The sequence below is a fragment of the Mustelus asterias genome, chromosome 1 (genome assembly GCF_964213995.1).
Source record: "Mustelus asterias chromosome 1, sMusAst1.hap1.1, whole genome shotgun sequence".
In the NCBI taxonomy this organism is placed as follows: domain Eukaryota; kingdom Metazoa; phylum Chordata; class Chondrichthyes; order Carcharhiniformes; family Triakidae; genus Mustelus; species Mustelus asterias.
This window is the reverse complement of record NC_135801.1, coordinates 184,863,471-184,885,043: the sequence shown is the minus strand read 5'-3', so window position 1 is coordinate 184,885,043 and position 21,573 is coordinate 184,863,471. Positions and strand designations below refer to the sequence as shown.

The window sequence follows — 21,573 nt, the reverse complement described above, 5'->3', positions numbered from 1 at the left end:
TCACTTGGGACTCCCACTATCTGGAAAGCACACAAAATAATATTCCTGCTCAGCCTTTATTGGAGATGAATAATAAATCATATTTAGGTCAGATCACAGGGGTTTATAAAATCAAGCGAAAAGCAGTCCTTGAAAAATCTAACTACCTATGGACCACAATAACTGTTCAAAGGAAAAAAAAACCCCTCCAATTTCAATGAGAAAGATCTATTACATTGGAAATCTGGAATACTCAGTTCTATGAAAAACATCTGGAGATATGTTTTCTGTCAGTCCCTCTGGACTGTCAGAAGTAAGATAAGAAGAGCGAGCTTAAATAGTTTCAGTAGCGCAGCAGTAATAACATCCACACGAAATAAATAAGGAGATAAAGGTTCACTCATTCCGCATTTCCTTCGTGTTCTCTGCTTCCAGGATGGGGGGGTGGCGGGGCTGTGTAATTTTAACCCAATCAGTTCATGGACGGGGACTGCCGTCCATTTAGGACGAAGTAGAAATGGTTGAGAGCTTCAAGTTTTTAGGTGTCCAGATCACCAACAACCTATCCTGGTCTCCCCATGCCGACACTATAGTTAAGAAAGCCCACCAATGCCTCTACTTTCTGAGGCGATTAAGGAAATTTGGCATGCCAGCTACGACTCTCACCAACTTCTACAGATGCACCATAGAAAACATTCTTTCTGGTTGTATCTGGTTGGTGTGGCTCCTGCTCTGCCCAAGACCACAAGAAACTACAAAATGTTCTGAATGTAGCCCAGTCCATCACACAAACCAGCCTCCCATCCATTGACACTATATACTTCCTACTTCCTTGGAAAAACAACCAGCATAATTAAGGACCCCACACACCTCGGACATACTCTCTTCCATCTTCTTCCGTCGGGAAAAAGATACAAAAGTCTGAGGTCACGTACCAACCAACTCAAGAACAGCTTCTTCCCTGCTGCCATCAGACTTTTGAATGGACCTACCCTCGTAAGGAGTTGATCTTTCTCCACACGCTAGCTATGACGAGAACACTATGTTCTGCACTCTCTCCTTTCCTTCTCTTTGCATGTAAGAAACAATACTTTTCACTGTATACGAATACATGTTGCGTTGCAAATTAGGATCCGAAGACACAGTCTCAGAGTAAAGGGACGACCCTTTAGAACTGAGATGAGCAGGAATTTCTTTAAATTTACTTATTAGTGTCATAATAGGCTTACATTAATACTGCAATGAAGTTACTGTGAAAATTCCCTAGTTACCACACACTGGCACCTGTTCGGGTACACTGAGGGAGAATTTAGCATGGCCAATGCACCTAACCAGCACGTCTTTCAGACTGTGGGAGGCAGCTGGAGCACCTGGAGGAAACCCACGCAGACACGGGGAGACTCCGCACAGACAATGACCCAAGCCAGGAATTGCACCGAGGTCCCTGGCAATGAGAGGACAACTACAGTGCTGCTCCTTAATATTCTTCAACCAAAGTATGGTGAATCTGTGGAATTCATTGCCACAGAAGGCTGAGGAGGCCGGGCCATTGAGTGTATTTAAGACAGAGATAGACAAGTTCTTGATTAGAACCATAGAACATTACAGCACAGAAACAGGCCTTTTGGCCCTTCTTGGCTGTGCTGAACCATTTTTCTGCCTAGTCCCACTGACCTGCACCTGGACCATATCCCTCCACACCCCTCTCATCCATGTATCTGTCCAAGTTTTTCTTAAATGTTAAAAGTGACCCCGCATTCACCACTTCATCTGGCAGCTCATTCCACACTCCCACCACTCTCTGAGTGAAGAAGCCCCCCCTAATATTCCCTTTAAACTTTTCCCCCTTCACCCTTAATCCATGTCCTCTAGTTTTTTTATCCCCGAGCCTCAGTGGAAAAAGCCTGCTTGCATTCACTCTATCTATACCCATCATAATTTTATACACCTCTATCAAATCTCCCCTCATTCTTCTACGCTCCAGGAAATAAAGTCCTAACCTATTCAACCTTTCTCTGTCACTCAGTTTCTCAAGTCCTGGCAACATCCTTGTAAACCTTCCCTGCACTCTTTCAACCTTATTAATATCCTTCCTGTAATTAGGTGACCAAAACTGCACACAATACTCTAAATTCACCTCACCAATGTCTTATACAACCTCACCATAACATTCCAACTCTTATACTCAATACTTTGATTTATAAAGGCCAATGTACGAAAAGCACTCTTTACGACCCTATCTACCTGTGACGCCACTTTTAGGGAATTATGTATCTGTATTCCCAGATCCCTCTGTTCTACTGCACTCTTCAGTGTCCTACCATTTACCTTGTATGTTCTACCTTCGTTTGTCCTTCCAAAGTGCAATACCTCACACTTGTCTGCATTAAACTCCATCTGCCATTTTTCAGCCCATTTTTCTAGCTGGTCCAAATCCCTCTGCAAGCTTTGAAAACCTTCCTCACTGTCCACTACACCTCCAATCTTTGTATCATCAGCAAATTTGCTGATCCAATTTACCACATTATCATCCAGATCATTGATATAGATGACAAACAACAATGGACCCAACACCTATCCCTGTGGCACACCACTAGTCACAGGCCTCCACTCAGAGAAGCAATCCTCCACTACCACTCTCTGGCTTCTTCCATTGAGCCAATATCTAATCTAATTTACTACCTCTCCATGTATACCTAGCGACTGAACCTTCCTAACTAACCTCCCATGCGGGACCTTGTCAAAGGCCTTACTGAAGTCCATGTAGACAACATCCACTGCCTTCCCTTCATCCACTTTCCTGGTAACCTCCTCAAAAAACTCTAATAGATTGGTTAAACATGACCTACCACGCACAAAGCCACGTTGACTCTCCCTAATAAGTCCCTGTCTATCCAAATATTTGTAGATCCTATCTCTTAGTACTCCTTCCAATAATTTACCTACTACTGACGTCAAATTTAACGGCCTATAATTCCCCGGATTATTTTTTGAGCCTTTTTAAACAACGGAACAACATGAGCTATCCTCCAATCATCCGGCACCTCACCCGTGGATACCGACATTTTAAATATATCCGCCAGGGCCCCTGCAATTTCAACACTAGTCTCCTTCAAGGTCCGAGGGAATACCCTGTCCAGTCCTGGGGATTTATCTACTCTGATTTCCTCAAGATAGCAAGCACCTCCTCCCCTTTAATCTGTATAGGTTCCATGACCTCCCTACTTGTTTGCTTTATTTCCATAGACTCCATGCCAGTTTCCTTAGTAAATACGGATGCAAAAAACCCATGTAATATTTCCCCCGTTTATTTTGGTTCCATACATAGCCAACCACTCTGATCTTCAAGAGGACCAATTTTATCCCTTACTATCCTTTTGCTCTTAATATACCTGTAGAAGTTCTTAGGATTATCCTTCACCTTGTCTGCCAAAGCAACCTCATGTCTTCTTTTAGCCTTCCTGATTTCTTTCTTAAGTAGTTTCTTGCACTTTTTATACTCCTCAAGCATCTTATTTGCTCCCTGTTGCCTATACATGTCATACATCTCTCTCTTTATCAGCGTTCCAATATCCCTCGAGAACCAAGGTTCCTTATTCTTATTCACTTTGCCATTAATCCTGACAGGAACATTCAAACTCTGCACTCTCAAAATTTCTCCTTTGAAGGCCTCCCACTTACCAATCACATCCTTGCCAGAGAACAGCCTGTCCCAATCCACGCTTTTTAGATCCTTTCTCATTTCTTCAAATTTGGTCTTTTTCCAGGTTAGAACCTCAACCCCGAGGACCAGATCTATCTTTATCCATGATCAAGTTGAAACTAATGGCGTTATGATCACTGGAACCAAAGTGTTCCCCGACACACACTTCCATCACTTGTCCTAACTCGTTTCCGAATAGGAGATGTAATATTGCATCTTCTCTAGTTGGTACCTCTATATATTGATTTAGAAATTTTTCCTGAACACATTTTACAAACTCTAACCCGTCTAGACCGTTAACAGTATGGGAGTCCCAATCTATATGTGGAAAATTAAAATCCCCTACCATCACAACTTTATGTTTCCTGCAGTTGTCTGCTATCTCTCTGCAGATTTGCTCCTCCAATTCTCGCTGACTATTGGGTGGTCATAATACACCCTCATTAATGTGGTCTTACCTTTCCTGTTTCTCAGCTCCACCCATATGGCCTCGGTAGACAAGCCCTCTAATCTGAGCACTGCTGTAACATTTTCCCTGACTGGCAATGCCACCCCCCCACCTTCATTCCTCTGCCTCTATCACATAGAACAGTACAGCACAGAACAGGCCCTTTGGCCCACGATGTCGTGCCGAGCTTTATCTGAAACCAAGATCAAGCTATCCCACTCCCTATCATCCTGGTGTGCTCCATGTGCCTATCCAATAACCGCTTAAATGTTCCTAAAGTGTCTGACTCCACTATCACTGCAGGCAGTCCATTCCACACCCCAACCACTCTCTGCGTAAAGAACCTACCTCTGATATCCTTCCTGTATCTCCCACCACGAACCCTATAGTTATGCCCCCTTGTAATAGCTCCATCCACCCGAGGAAATAGTCTTTGAACGTTCACTCGATCTATCCCCTTCATCATTTTATAAAGCTCTATTAAGCCTCCTCCGCTCCAGAGAGAACAGCCCTAGCTCCCTCAACCTCTCCTCATAAGACCTACCCTCCAAACCAGGCAGCATCCTGGTAAATCTCCTCTGCACTCTTTCCAGTGCTTCCACATCCTTCTTATAGTGAGGTGACCAGAACTGCACACAATATTCCAAATGTGGTCTCACCAAGGTCCTGTACAGTTGCAGCATAACCCCACGGCTCTTAAACTCCAACCCCCTGTTAATAAAAGCTAACACACTATAGGCCTTCTTCACAGCTCTATCCATTTGAGTGGCAACCTTTAGAGATCTGTGGATATGAACCCCAAGATCTCTCTGTTCCTCCACAGTCTTCAGAACCCTACCTTTGACCCTGTAATCCACATTTAAATTAGTCCTACCAAAATGAATCACCTCACATTTATCAGGGTTAAACTCCATTTGCCATTTTTCAGCCCAGCTTTGCATCCTATCTATGTCTCTTTGCAGCCTACAACATCCCTCCACCTCATCCACTACTCCACCAATCTTGGTGTCATCAGCAAATTTACTGATCCACCCTTCAGCCCCCTCCTCTAAGTCATTAATAAAAATCACAAAGAACAGAGGACCAAGCGCTGATCCCTGCGGCACTCCGCTAGCAACCTGCCTCCAATCCGGAAATTTTCCATCGACCACCACCCTCTGTCTTCGATCAGACAGCCAGTTACCTATCCAATCGGCCAACTTTCCCTCTATCCCACACCTCCTCACTTTCATCATAAGCCGACCATGGGGGACCTTATCAAACACCTTACTAAAATCCATGTATATGACATCAACTGCCCTACCTTCATCAACACACTTAGTTACCTCCTCAAAAAATTCTATCAAATTTGTGAGGCACGACTTGCCCTTCACGAATCCGTGCTGACTATCCCGGATTAATCCGCATCTTTCTAAATGGTCGTAAATCCCATCTCTAAGGACCTTTTCCATCAATTTACCAACCACCGAAGTAAGACTAACCGGTCTAGAATTACCAGGGTCATTTCTATTCCCTTTCTTAAACAGAGGAACAACATTCGCCATTCTCCAGTCTTCTGGCACCATCCCCGTGGACAGCGAGGACCCAAAGATCAAAGCCAAAGGCTCTGCAATCTCATCCCTTGCCTCCCAAAGAATCCTAGGATACATTTCATCAGGCCCAGGGGACTTATCGACCTTCAGTTTATTCAAAACTGCCAGGACATCCTCCCTCCGAACATCTATTTCCTCCAGCCTATTAGCCTGTAACACCTTCTCTTCCTCAAAAACATGGCCCCTCTCCTTGGTGAACACTGAAGAAAAGTATTCATTCATCACCTCGCCTATCTCTACTGACTCCATACACAAGTTCCCACTACTGTCCTTGACCGGCCCTAACCTCACCCTGGTCATTCTTTTATTCCTCACATAAGAATAAAAAGCCTTGGGATTTTCCTTGATCCGACCCGCCAAGGACTTCTCATGTCCCCTCCTAGCTCTCCTAAGCCCCTTTTTCAGCTCATTCCTTGCTAACTTGTAACCCTCAATCGAGCCATCTGAACCTTGTTTCACGTCTGAAACATCGGAACCCTGGAACATTGAGCTGCCAGTCCTGCCCCTCCTGTAGCCAAGTTTCACTAATGGCTATAATGTCATAATTCCATGTGTCAATCCACGCCCTCAGCTTGTCTGCCTTCCCCACAATACTCCTGGCATTGAAATAGATACACCTCAGAAGATTATTACCACCACACACAACCCTTCTATTTGTGATTTTGCATGAACTATTAACATCATTTATTTTCACCCCCGCTCCACTATCTGCTCTGGCACTCTGGTTCCCATCCCCCTGCAAATCTAGTTTAAACGCTCCCCAATAACACTAGCAAACCTCCCTGCAAGTATATTGGTCCCCTTGTAGTTCAGGTGTAACCCGTCTCTCTTGTACAGGTCCCACCTGCCCCAGAAGAGGTCCCAATGATCTAGAAATCTGAAACCCTGCCCCCTACACCAGTTCCTCAGCCACGTGTTCATCCGCCTGAGCATCCTACTCTTACCCTCACTGGCACGTGGCACAGGTAGCAATCCTGAGATTATTACCCTTGGGGTCCTGCTTTTTAACTTCCTACCAAGCTCTCTATACTCACTCCTCAGGACCTCCTCACTCTTCCTTCCTACGTCATTGGTACCGATGTGTACCATGACATCTGGCTGATCACCCTCCCACTTCAGAATGCTGTGCACGCGATCAGAGACATCCCTGACCCTGGCACCTGGGAGGCAACAAACCATCTATCATGACCACAGAACCTCCTGATTAATAAGGGGATCGAAGATTACAGGGAAAAGGCAGGAGAATGGGATTGAGAAACATATAAACCATGATCGAATGGCAGAGCAGACTTGATGGGTCAAATGGCCTAATTCTGCTCCTATATCTTATGCTCTTCTGGACCCAATCCCACCAGGCAGATCAGGAGCATAGGATCAGGAATCAGCCATTTAACTCCTCAAGCATGTCCTGTTAGATGCTCAAGATGATTACAACTGATCTGCGAGTTGACTTCACATACCTGTCATTACCTCATATCAAGTAATACAAAATCATTGAATCATAGAAAGTTTACAGCACAGAAAGAGGCCACTTGGCCCATCATGTCTGCACTGGCCAGAAAAACAAACCATATGGCCTAATCCCACTTTCCAGCATTTGTTCTGTAGCTCTGGAGGTTTTGGTGCTACAGATGCACATCCATGCACCTTTTAAATGAGATAAGGGTTGCTACCTCCTCCACCCTTTCAGGCAATGTAGTTGACTCTCAACTGCCCTCGGGCAACAAGGGATGGGCAATAAATGTCCCACGAATTAATAATAAAAAGGCAGTGAGTTCCAGACCCCTACCATCCTCTGGGAGAAAAACAAAATTTATCATCTCTCCAAAGATGTGTGGGTTAGGTTGATTGGCCATGCTAAATTGCCCCTTAGTGTCCCAAGATGTGTAGGTTAGGGGGATTAGCAGGGTAAATACGTAGGGTTACGGGGATAGGGCCTGGGTGGGATTGTTGCTGGTGGGCCGAATGGCCTCCTTCTGCACTGTAAGGATTCTCTGATTGTACGATTCTTCTACCAATCATTGTAAATCCATGGCTCCTCATCACTGATCATTTTGCTAAAGTAAATGGGGCCTTTCCCATCCACAAAGAACAAAGAAAATTACAGCACAGGAATAGGCCCTCCAAGCCTGCACCGAATCCAGGTTCTATCCAGGCTCCTCACAAGTGCCTGAGGGGGCATAGCCTCAAAATAAGAGGGAACAGATTTAGGACTGAGTTGAGAAGGAACTTCTTCACCTCAACGGTTGTGTATCTGTGGAATTCCCTGCCCAGTGAAGCAGTTGAGGCTACCTCATTGAATGTTTTAAAGGCAAAGATAGATAGATCTTTGAACAGTAAAGGAATTAACAGTTATGGTGAGCGGGCGGGTAAGTGGAGCTGAGTCCACAAAAAGATCAGCCATGATCTTATTGAATGGTGGAGCAGGCTCGAGGGGCCAGATGGCCTTACTCCTGCTCCTAGTTCTTATGTTCCTAAGTTTGTACATCCTAATCAAATCTCCCCTCAGCCTCCTCTGATCCAAGGAAAACAACCCCATGCTATCTGAGATAAAAGCAAAATACTGTGGATGCTGGAACCTGAAATAAACACAGAAAATTCTGGAAAATCTCAGCCGGTCTGACAGCATCTGTGGAGAGAGAATAGAGTCAATGTTTCGAGTCGGGATGACCCTTCATCACTCTGATGAATGGTTGTTGGTTGGACTGGGACAAGGATTACAATGGGGTCCACCATGGGTCAGTGTTGGGACCACTGCTTTTAGAAATATATATTAATGGCTTAAGTGTACATGACACATTTACAAAACTTGCAGATGGCATGAAATTTTGAAGTATTGTAAATTCTGAAGAGGATGGTGGTGGAATGGGCAGACAAGTGGCAGCAGAAATTTAATGCAAAGAAATGGGAATTTGATCGGAAGAACTGGGGAAGAAATATAAACTAAAGGGTACAATTCTACAGAGGTGCAGGAACAAAGAACCCTCGGTGGCAGGACGGGTTGAGAAAATGGTTAAAAAGGCATACAGAAGCCTGGACTTTATAAATAACGGCTTGAGTACAAAGGCAAATAACTTATGATGAACCTTTATAAAACACTGGGTCGGTCTCTACTAGAGTATTGTGTCCAATTCTGGTCATAAAATCATAGAATCCCTACAGTGCAGAAGGAGGACATTCGGCCCATCGAGTCTGCACCGACCACAATCCCACCCAGGCCCCATGCATATACCCTAGCTAATCCCCCTGACACTAAGGGACAATTTAGCATGGCCAATCCACCTAACCCGCACATCTCTGGACTGTGGGAGGAAACCGGAGCACCCGGAGGAAATCCACGCGGACACCGTGCAAATTCCACAAGGCCGGGAATCGAACCTGGGTCCCTGGCTTTGTGAGGCAGCAGCGCTAACCACTGTGCCACCGTGCTACCCTCAGGGTCACCACACTTCAGGAAGGATGAAGGTGCAGGAAAGATTTATGCAAATGGTTGCAGGGTGAGGGACTTCGATTGCAGAGGTAGATTGGAGAAGTTGAGGTAACTCTCCTCAGAGAAGACATGTTTAAGAGATTTGACAGAGATGTTGTGAATCATGGGGGAGTCTAGCAAAGTAGAAGGAGATAAACACTTCCTCTTGGTGGAGCGCCTGAGGAGACAAGAATTGCAGGGCTTCAGGGAAATGGTAGTGGAGTGGGTCCAGCTAAATTGCTTTTGCAGAGAACTGCCCCAGACTCAATAGGCCAAATGGCCTCCTTCTGTGCTTTGACAATTCCATGTTCTATAAACAGATGTCATCCTCGTTTCAAGGGACTGATGGCAATGCCCAGGCACTAAGAACATGTACATCCACACAGCCTGCAACAAAAACAGAAAATGCTGGAAAATCGCAGCAGGTCTGACAGCCTCTGTGGAGAGAGAATCGAGTCAATGTTCAAAATGTTATCTCTATTCTCTCTCTCCACAGACGCTGTCAGGCCTGCTGAGATTTTCCAGCATTTTCTGTTTTTGTTTCCGATTCCAGCGTCTGTGGTAATTTGCTTTTGCCCACAGCCCACAAGCTTTATCAATCTTGAATACTAAAGGATATAAGGAATAATCAACATTACATACAAGAATGAACAATGGGAGATACCAGTGGTTCACTCACTGACCTGCTGCGGCTGTGAGCCACGGCTCGGTTGGTAACACTCTCGTCTCTGAATCAGAACATTGTTGCCTCAAGTTCCTTTCCAGGGACTCCATTACAAAATGTCGGCTGAGGGAGTTCTGCACTGTCAGAGGTGCTGTCTTTCAGATGAATCATCAAACAGAGGCTCTATCTGACCTCTCAGGTGGATGTAAAAGATCCCAAGGCAACATGCCCCTTGCACCGAGAGCCATTCCCACCCCCCCCCACTCCCCCCCGCCCCCGCCTCCATGCCCTGGCCAATATTTATCCCTCACGAACTCTAAAGACAGATAATTTAAAAAAATGTTAGAAATATTCAGCAGGTCGGGCAACATCTGTGGAGATAATTAGCATTTGCAGTCGAATAGGACTTCTTCAGAAAGCTGTGCTGCTTGTGTCGTTTTTTGGACCAAGTCCTTTTGGGGCGGCACGGTAGCACAGTGATTAGCGCTGCTGCCTCACAGCACCAGGGACCGGGGTTCGATTCTCGGCTTGGCATCGTCTGTGTGAAGTCTGCACATTCTCCCCGTGTCTGCGTGGGTTTCCTCCGGGTGCCCCGGGTTTCCTCCCACAGTCCGAAAGACGTGCAGGTTAGGTGCATTGGCCGTGCTAAATTCTCCCCCACTGTACCTGAACAGGCGTCGGAGTGTGGCGACTAGGGGATTTTCACAGTAACTTCATTGCAGTGTTAATGTAAACCTACTTGACTAATAAATTAACTTTAACTTTTAACTCTGTGCTCGCTCACGTACATTGGCTCCCAGTTAAGCAGTGCGTCAATTTTTAAATTCTCATCCGTGTTTTCAAATACCTTCATGGTCTCAGCCCTCTGTATCTCTGGAACGCCTTCTGGCCTTACAACACTCACCGATATCTGCCCTCCTCTAACTCGAGCTTTTTGTGCATCCTTGATTTCAATTACTCCACCATTGGGGGCCATGCCTTCAGTTGTCTAGGCCCTAAGCTCTGGAATTCCCTCCCCACACCTCTCCATATCTCTTTCCTCCTTTATGATGCTCCTTAAAGCCTCACACCTTGACCAAGCTTTTGGCTATTTTCCCTAATATCTCCTGAAGTGGGTCAGTGTCAAATTTTGCTTTTTAACATTCATAGAGTCATAGAATCTCTATAGTACAGAAGGAGGCCATTCGGCCCATCGAGTCTGTATCGACCACCATCCCACCCAAGCCCTATTCCCGAGTATTTACCCTTCTAATCCCCCTAACACTAGGGTCAACTTAGCATGGCCAATCAACCTAACCAGCACACATTTGGACTGTGGGAGGAAACCGGAGCACCCGGAGGAAACCCACACAGACACAGGGAGAATGTGCAAACAGACAGTGACCCGAAGCCAGAATTGAACCTGGGACCCTGGCGCTGTGAGGCAGCAGTGCTAACCACTGTGCCACCATGCTGCCCACTCCTGTCCACCTCGGGACTTTTCATTACAATAAAGATGCTGTACAAACACAATTTGTTGTTGTCAGGCAGGTGTTAGTACTTCAAGAATATGGTGGCACTTTAATATTGAACCAATGGTGTTAACTTCAGATGAGGGCATTCATCCCCAGTCAATTCTAATGAGCTGTCGGATTAAAGCAAGAATATTAAAAACCTATTCTCCAAGTTAATGATCCACGGGACGGCCAATATTAGCTCAGTTGGCTAGACGGATAATGTGATTCTGATTCAGAGTAATGTCAAAGGCGTGGGGTACATTGAAGTAAACTTGGGGCCTGCCTCCTCACCCTGCCCAATAGTAAAATCATGGCATAAGCTGTGATTCGGCTTTCTTTTATTCATTCGTGGGACATGGGCGTCGCTGGCTGGCCAGCATTTATTGCCCATCCCTAGTTCCCCTTGAGAAGGTGGTGGTGAGCTGCCTTCCTGAATCACTGCAGTCCATGTGCTGTGGGTTGACCCACAATGCCGTTAGGGCGGGAATTCCAGGATTTTGACCCAGCGACTGCGAAGGAACGGCGATACATTTCCAAGTCAGGATGGTGAGTGGCTTGGAGAGGAACTTGCAGGTGGTGGTGTTCCCATGTATCTGCTGCCCTTGTCCTTCTGGGTGGAAGTGGTCGTGGGTTTGGAAGGTGCTGTCTAAGGATCTTTGGTGAATTGCTGCAGTGCATCTTGTAGATAGCACACACTGCTGCTACTGAGCGTCAGTGCTGGAGGGAGTGGATGTGGTGCCAATCAAGTGGCTGCTTTGTCCTGAATTGTGTGAAGCTTCTTGAGTGTTATTGGAGCTGCACTTATCCAGGCAAGTGGGGAGTATTCCATCACACTCCTGACTTGTGCCTTGTAGATGGTGGGTGGACTTTGGGGAGTCAGGAGGTGAGTTACTTACCACAGTATTCCTAGGCTACCCTTGAATAATCGAGGATGTCACGGACAAGGATTCACACATGGGGCAGCAGTGGGGACTGCTACAAGTATGAGTTAGCTTCTTGGGTTAGAAAGAGGGAGGAATATAAGCCAATATTCATGCACCTGATCACAGTCCAGTTAGGAAATTCAACAGTTGTAACAAGGATATCCAGGGACTTTGCAGGATTAGGCAGTCTAACGTCTTCATTGATGCACATGTTTTATTTTAACCATTTTCCCCCTTACTCTCTCCTACTCGCTTAGGCGAATAGAGAAAGTAAAGGAACAAGGGGCGGCACGGTGGCGCAGTGACCCAGCGGACTGCTGCCTCACAGCGCCAGGGACCTGGGTTCAATTCCGGCCTCAGGTCACTGTCTGTGTGGAGTTTGCACATTCTCTCTGTGTCTGCGTGGGTTTCCTTCGGGTGCTCCGGTTTTCTCCCACAGTCCAAAGATGTGCGGGTTAGGTGGATTGGCCATGCTAAATTGACCCTAGTGTCAGGGGGATTGGCAGGGTAAATATGTGGGGTTATGGGAATAGGGCCTGGGTGGGATTGTGGTCAGTGCAGACTCGATGGGTCAAATGGCCTCCTTCTGCACTGTAAGGATTCTATGATCTAAGGCTTCACCATGATACTGACAAGATGAAAAGGGACAAAACAAAAAAGATATTTCTCTATACCCTAGCTATGACTGTAACACTACATTCTGCACTCTCTCCTTTCCTTCTCTATGAACGGTATGCTTTGTCTGTAGAGCGCGCAAGAAACAATACTTTTCACTGTATACTAATACACGGAACAATAATAAATCAAATCAAATCAAAAAGTCTAAATGAGTTGAGGCCATGCCTGAGTGTATAGTAAAGAAAATGGAAAGAAATTCCATTGTTTAAAGTCTTAGAGAAAAGTTACTCGCAGCACAGGGTAGTGATGTGGTTCCTTGCCCCTGTGGAGACCTGCTGAGCAAAATCAATGTCTTCTGGAGATGAAGGAAGGCAAGAAGAATTAACATGAGAAAAAGAAGACTGCTTATTCCAAAAAATGATACTACTGACAGTACAGAGCTAAAAAATGTCTTGGTTTACCTGGCTAGACCAGAGTTAACAACAGAATGCAGGGGCTGAAGTATACAAGACACCACAGGCCTGCACCCCACTGCCCCCCAACCTTCTGGCTAAAAGGCCCGGGGAGAATGGGGGATGCAGAGCCCACTCCGGAAGCAAATGGCTGTTTCGCAACCACCAAACAACCGACTGGAGGTGGGATTTCCACCTCTCAGAGACAGGAAGTCCAATCAGGGACAGGAAGGCTGACAGCTCCGATGAACCACATTACCATCCAAATCATCACTGAACACATGAGCGTATTATTATGCCCCTCGAGCCGCCTCCGCCGGGTACTTTCCCCACAGAGCTCGAGGGACCATTCTGTGATGGATCGGAACTTTGTACGGGTGTCGGGAAGGGATGTTGGCGAGGGCTATTGGGGCCAGGATTTAAGAGGCCACGGAGTGAGGGGAACCTTTGGGGGTGGGGGGGGGAACAGGGTAACAACCGATAGGGCCCCTCTGAATGGGCACCAGTGGCAGGAGGGACCTCCTCTCTGCCCACCACCAGCCCGCAAAGGGACATCCAGCGGACTGGCTGCTTGATGTGAAGCTCTCCTGCTGCCAGTTTAATCTTGGTGTTGGTGGGTTGAAGTCCTGAAGTGGGCCTGACACCACGCCACCCTCTGTATTTAATATGTCTCCAACCGTCATACCCGCCAGTGGGGAGTGTTAAATCCAGCCCCAAAATTCATGAGCTGAATCCTCCATTATTTCCTCACCAAATGTCTGTCCAACTCCCTCTCAAAAAAGTATGGGAATCATCAGTTTCAATCACCACTTCCACTGAGCAACTAGTGGAACCTGCCTCCCAGTGCAGTGCCCAAATCCACAGCTGGTTAATAGGTTTGAGGGCGTGAGGCAAACTGTCTTTAAGGTGAATTCGGGATGACACAGAATCCTTTCGCCCTCAATACCCGGGTTACCATAGCCAGTCCTGTCATGGTTTTTGCGGGGTTTAAATCTACTTGTTTACCAACGAGTGAATTGCCAACACTGGCTCCTAGAATCGGCACCAAGCACTGAGGGCCACGTTGGCACAGACTGTTTGCACTTTGAAACTCAATATTTCCCTCCAACAAGCTTTGATAGAACATTCCTTAGCACACTGGCATGAACGTTCGTATTTCCCACACCACTCCATCCGTGTCTGTTTTAGTGAGGGTGTCGACTGAATTTCAAGTTCGGGACAGTTTTATGCTTCTCCTGGGAGCAGTGTTGACACTGTTAGTAACCTTTGTAGAAACCTAACCAGCTGGCAGAGACAGGAGATCTTAAACCCTTCTGTGCACGGTGGGACAGGGGCAGCATGGTGGCACAGTGGTTAGCACTGCTGCCTTCACAGCGCCAGGGACCTGCGTTCTATTTCCGGCTTGGGTCACTGTCTGTGCGGAATCTGCACATTCTCCCCGCGTTTGCGTGGGTTTCCTCCGGATGCTCCGGTTTCCTCCCACAGTCCAAAGATGTGCTGGTTAGGTGCATTGGCCATGCTAAATTTTCGCTCAGTGTACCCGAACAGGCGCCGGAGTGTGACGACGAGGGGATTTTAACAGATCATTGCAGTGCTAATTAATGTAAGCCTACTTGTGACACTAATAAATAATGTTCAACCTCTGTTTCCTTGGGCAAAAGATCAGCAGGGGGACGTGGGAGGAGCGGGGGAAGCAAGCAGTCACTCTTTCTACACCATCTTATTTCCACTGATGCCAAATGGATGCAATATAGGCTGCCAAGCTGTTTGGGCTATTTCACCAAATCACTCCGTACCCCGGTATGTGTCACCTCACTGAGGCAGCCAGTTTGCACACTGCGTTATCTTTACCTGCAAACAACATTCATTTTGCATGACTCCAGCAACGTCAAGCAGTTCTGTTTCTCCTTAACGTAATACGAACACGACGGGACGATGGTTTGCCTCCTGCGCTCCGCGCACGCCGTGTCCTCGCAGGGGCAGAAGAGCAGCTCATGCGTGAACTCGACGGGCACGCGGTCGAAGAACTTGCGGAGGGCTTTGTGGCACTTGGGGTGGTTGCAGGTCTCGGCCTTGCTGGAGCGCTTGATGCAGGAGGAGACGTACTCCGTCCGCAGCTTCTGGCACGACTCGTCCACGTTGCAGGCTTTGGCTGCGTCCAGGCAGCGGTTGGCCCGTGTGATGCCAATGTCAGATCCTGTGAAACCAATTGGACAAACATTGAACCTTCCTATAGACCTTGTGCAAATTGAGGTGACAATGGTTTACAATCACGACACACTCCGCAGAGAAGGAGCTGTACATTTACAGAGAAACCCCAGCCAATAATGACATTTATTTGACAAAAAAAGACTTGAACTAACGCAGCACCTATTCAAATGTTAAAAAATCACCAAAATCCTGTGATTTGCTCCGAACTGGCCTCACTTTTGTTAGGACGTGGCAGCCATGTTGTGCACAGCAAGATTCCACAAACCAGCATTAAGATGAACGAATGTTTAATTTCTGTTTTCTCTTTTGTTAGCTGTTGTAGGAGAGAAGGTGAAATGAATCAAGAAGCCCTGATCTGGATTTTAGATGCCTGCAGACAAGACAAATGAAAAGCGGAGTGTCTCTCCATTCATTATTCCAATGCTAAATGATTATTTCAAAGTCAAGAGGCCAGGGGAAGAGTCTGGAGCTTTCTTGGGGTAATATACAAATATATGAACATACGAATTAGGAACAAGAGTAGGCCATTCGGCCCCTCCTGCCAGCTCTACCATTCAGTTACATCATGGTTGATCTGGTTGTGGCCTCAATTTCCTTCCTACCCCCGATATCCTTTGAGTCCCTTACCAATTAAGAATCTACCTAATTCAGCATTGACAATATTCAATCACCCTGCTTTCACCATTCTTTGTGGGTGGCACGGTGGCACAGTGCTTAGCACTGCTGCATCACGGCACCAGGGACCCGGGTTCGATTCCGGCCTCAGGTCACTGTCTGTTTGGGGTTTGCACATTCTTCCCCTGTCTGCATCCTCCGGGTGCTCCGGTTTCCTCCCACACTCCAAAGGTGAGCGAGTTAGAATCATAGAAACTCTACAGTGCCGAAGGAGACCATTCGGCCCATCGACTCTGCACCGACAACAACCCTATCTCGGTCTTATCACCGTAACCCCACATATGTACCCTGCTAATCCCTCTAACCTATACATCTTGGAACACGAATGGGCAATTTAGCATGGCCAATGCACCTAACCCACACATCTTTGGACTGTGGGAGGAAACCGGAGCACCTGGAGGAAACCCCCGCAGACACGGGGAAAACGTGCAAACTCCGCACGGACAATGACCCAAGCCGCAAATCGAAATCAGGTCCATGGAGCTGTGAGGCAGCAGTGCTAACCACAGTGCCACCGTGCCGATCCATAAGGTTAGGTGGATTGGCCATGCTAAATAGCCCCATACTGTTAGGGGGACTAGCAGAGTAAATGCATGGGGTTGCGGTGTTGAAGTGGAAACTTTCCTGCTTCTTGACTGTGATAGAAAAACTCAACAAAGTTCGTTCAGACAAAATAACTCGCCTTTATTTACGAAAAGACTGCATGCAGTATACGGCTGAAACTTGAGGTCAGAGAGCAGTTGGTACAACTGCTGATTCTTCCACAAGTCCGCACTGACAGAAAGAAACAGTTCAGTATTTATACATAATCATTATCAGTTAGCACGACCAGAGCTTATTCAGGAATTCGATCAGTAATAGAATCATAAGCAATACCATTAATCGTGTCATAACTTGCTGACCTCCTGGAACTCTTTGTCTCATCATTCATGCCCTTATCTTGTTCTTTGATGTAACAGAAGAAGGTCGGTGACTCCGTCATCCCTGACCTTATCTTGTTTCATTTACTCATACAGCCTTAAGTTATGCGGAGTCAGCCTCGCTTATATTGTACCAAATAGCTGACCAATTTTCCCATCATGCTATTCCTTAGTTCGTACAACTTCACAGCGGGGATAGGACCTGGGAGGGACTGCTGTTGGTGCAGGCTCGAAGCGCCGAATGGCCTCCTTCTGCACTGTAGGGATTCTATGGATTCCTGGGAAGGGAGGTCTGTCATATGAGGAGAGATTAAATCGGTTAGGATTATATTCACTGGAGTTTAGAAGAGTGAGAGGGGATCTCATAGAAACTTATAAAATTCCAACAGGGTTAGACAAGGTAGATTCAGAAAGAATGTTCCTGATGGTGGGGGAGTCCAGAACTAGGGGACATAGTTTGAGGATAAGAGGTAACCTTTTGGAACTGAGGTGAGGATAATTTCTTCACCCAGAGGGTGGTGAATGTGTGGAATTCACTACCGCAGAAAGTAGCTGAGAACAAAACGTTGCCTGATTTCAAGAAGAAATTAGATATAGCTCTTGGGGTTAAAGGGATATGGGAGGAAGGGGAGGATCAGGATATTGAATTTGATGATCAGTCGTGATCAGAATGAATGGCGGAGCAGAGCTCGAAGGGCGGAATGGCCTCCTCCTGCTTCTAGTTTCTATGTTCCTATGAGAAGAGTTCCTCGGACTTATGGCCCTCTGGGAGAAACGCATTCCTCTTCATTTCTGCCTTAAATGGAAGACACCTTATGTTAAAACTATATCCACTCAATTCTCCCACAAGGGAAAACATCCTTTCAGCATTGAAATCCCATTTCAATAAGATCACTTCCAAGCTCCAATGGATACAAACCCCACATGTCCAATCTTTACTCACAGGATAACACCATAATTCCAGGAATCAGCCAAGTGACCTTTCTCTGAACTGCTTCTCATGCAATTATGTCCTTTCTTAAATACAGTAAGAAGTCTCACAACACCAGGTTAAAGTCCAACAGGTTTATTTGGTAGCAAATACCATAAGCTTTTGGAGCACTGCTCCTTCGTCAGATGGAGTGGGCACTCCATCTGACGAAGGAGCTGTGCTCCGAAAGCTTTGGTATTTGCTACCAAATAAACCTGTTGGACTTTAACCTGGTGTTGTGAGACTTCTTACTGTGCTTACCCCAGTCCAACGCCGGCATCTCCACATCTTTCTTAAATAAAGAGACAGAGTCGCTGATAGTGCCAGGGATCGTCAGAGGATACAACAGGATATAGATAGATTGGAGACTTGGGCACAGAAATAGCAGATGGAGTTTAGAACATAAGAACATAAGAACTAAGAGCAGGAGCAGGCCATCTGGCCCCTCGAGCCTGCTCTGCCATTCAATAAGATCATGGCTGATCTTTTCGTGGACTCAGCTCCATTTACCTGCCATTCACCATAACCCTTTACTGTTCAAAAATGTATCTATCCTTGCCTTAAAAACATTCAATGAGGTAGCCTCAACTGCTTCACTGGGCAATGAATTGCACAGATTCACAACCCTTTGTGTGAAGAAGTTCCTCCTCAACTCAGTCCTAAATCTGCTCCCCCTTATTTTGAGGCTTTGCCCCCTAGTTCTAGTTTCACCCGCCAGTGGAAACAACTTCCCTGCTTCTATCTTATCTATTCCCTTCATAATCTTATATGTTTCTATAAGATCTCCCCTCATTCTTCTGAATTCCAATGACTTTAGCCCCAGTCTACTCAGTCTCTCCTCATAAGCCAACCCTCTCAACTCTGGAATCAACCTAGTGAATCTCCTCTGCACCCCTTCCAGTGCCAGTATATCCTTTCTCAAGTAAGGAGACCCAAACTGTACCCAGTACGCCAGGTGTGGCCTCACCAGCACTTTATACAGCTGCAACATAATCTCACTGTTTTTAAACTCCATTCCTTTAGCAATGAAGGACAAAATTCCATTTGCCTTCTTAATTACCTGCTGCACCTGCAAACCAACTCCTTCTGATTCTTGCACAAGGACATCCAGGTCCCTCTGCACAGCAGCATGCTGCAATTTTTTACCATTTAAATAATAGTCCATTTTGCTGTTGTTCCTACCAAAATGGATGACCTCACATTTACCAACATTGCACTCCATCTGCCACACCCTTGCCCACTCACTTAGATTATCTTTATCCCTTTGCAGACTTTCAGCGTCCTCTGCACACTTTGCTCTGCCATTCATTTTAGTGTTATCTGCGAATTTTGACACACTACACTTGTCCCCAACTCCAAATCATCTATGTAAATCGTAAACAATTGCAGTCCCGACACTGATCCCTGAGGCACACCACTAGTCACTGATCGCCAACCAGAAAAACACCCATTTACCCCCACTCTTTGCTTTCTGTTAGTTAACCAATCCTCTATCCATGCTAATACATTACTCGTAACATCATGCACCTTTATCTTACGTAGCAGTCTTTGGTGTGGCACCTTGTCAAATGCTTTCTGAAAATCCAGATACACCACATCCACAGGTTCCCCATTGTCCACTGCACATGTAATGTTCTCAAAGAATTCCACCAAATTAGTCAAACATGACCTGCCCTTCATGAACCCATACTGCGTCTTCCCAATGGGACAATGGGACAATCTGGACAAATTCGAGGTGATGCATTTTGGAGGATCAAATTTAGGTGTGAATTATACTGTAACTGGCAGAACCCTTAGGAACATTAACATACAGAGGGATCTGGACGTGCAGGTCCACAGTTCCCTAAAAGTGGCAATACAGGTGGCCAAGGTGATTAAGAAGGCATATGGCATGCTTGCCTTCATCAGCTGTGGCATTGAGTACAGGTGTTGTGAAATCATGTTGCAGCTATATAAAACCTTGGTTAGGCCGCATTTGGAGTATTGCGGTTCTGGTCACCACACTACCAGAAGGATGTGGAAGCTTTGGAGAGAGTGCAAAGAAGGTTCACCAGGATGTTGCCTGGTCTTGAGGGCATTGACTATGAGGAGAGGTTGAATAAATAAGGATTGTTTTTACTGGAAAGATGGAGGCTGAGGGGAGACCTGACATGGATTTACGGAATTTTGAGAGACATAGGCAGGGTGCATGGTCAGAGGCTTTTTCCAAGGACGAACGAGTCAACTACAAAGGGACACAGGTTCAAGGTGAGAGGAGGAAAGTTTAAGGGAGATGTGTGGGGGAGGTTTTTCACGCAGAGAGTGGTGGGTTCCTGGAACACGCTACCAGAGGAGGTGGTGGAAGCAGGCACATTGGCAATATTTAAGAGGCATCTGGATGGGTACATGAATAGGGAGGGAATAGAGAGATATGGATCGAGTAAGGGAAGAAGGTTTTTTTTTAGTTTAGTTAGGGCATCATGATGAGTACAGGCTTGGAGGGCCGAAGGGCCTGTTCCTGTGCTGTACTTTTCTCTGTACTCCAGATGTGATCTCACGAATACCCTGTTCAACTGTGGCAAAACATCCCAACTTTTACAGTCCATTTACCTTGCAATAAACAACAACAATCCTCTTGCCTTCCGAATTATTTGCCATACCTGTGTACGAACTTGCTGTGACTCAGTGTGGTTGACTCTCAACAGCCCCCCAAGGGCAACTAGGCATGGGCAATAAATGCCGGCTAGCCAGTGATGCCCATGTCCCACGAATGAATAAAAAATAAATAAAAATAAACATTCATATACCAGAACACCTCGATCCCTGTATACCTCAGAGTTCTGCAATCCTTCCCTGTTAAAACAATTTGCTGCTTTTTTCTTCCTGCCAAAGTGGACAAGTTTGCATTTTCCCACATTATACTCCATCTGCCTTTTTTGTGCCCATTCACTTGACCTATCTGTATCCCTTTGCAGACTCCTTATGTTCTCTTCACAACTTACCTTCCTTCCTATCTTTCTATTATCAGCAAATTTAGCAACCATACTTTTGATCCCATCATCCAAGTCATTTATATAAATTGTAAATACCTGAGGCCCCAGCATTGATCCCTGTGGCACTCCACTTGTCACATCTTGCCAACCCAAAAATAACCCATTTATGCCTACTCTGTTTCCTGTTAGCTAACCAATTCTCTATTTATGCAAATATGTTACCCCTATACCACGAGCTCTTATATTCTGTAATGACCTTTTATGTGGCACCTTGTCAAATGCCTTCTGGGAATCTAAGTGTACCTTATCCACAGGTTGTCCTTTATCCACATTGCTTGTTACTTTCCCAGAGAACTAACAAATTAATTGTTACAGAGCGTCATTTTCAGTACAGAGTGTTTGTGTAAGCCTTTCTCCTATGTAATTGTCTTACTGGCGTCTGTTGAAGGTTCTGAACATGTGTGGGTTTTGGGGGGCTTTT

General features: G+C 46.0%; 1 protein-coding gene across 1 annotated transcript in view; it reads right to left on the bottom strand.

Annotated features, from left to right (window-relative positions):
* gfra4a (GDNF family receptor alpha 4a) overlaps nucleotides 1-21,573 on the bottom strand; it is a gene marked incomplete at its 5' end in the record, with an annotated part of 117,919 nt that overhangs the window by 45,431 nt on the left and 50,915 nt on the right. The window contains one exon of the mRNA XM_078230560.1: nucleotides 15,196-15,541. Within this exon, the coding sequence (XP_078086686.1) occupies nucleotides 15,196-15,541 (346 nt within the window). The remainder of the gene's footprint in view (nucleotides 1-15,195; nucleotides 15,542-21,573) is intronic.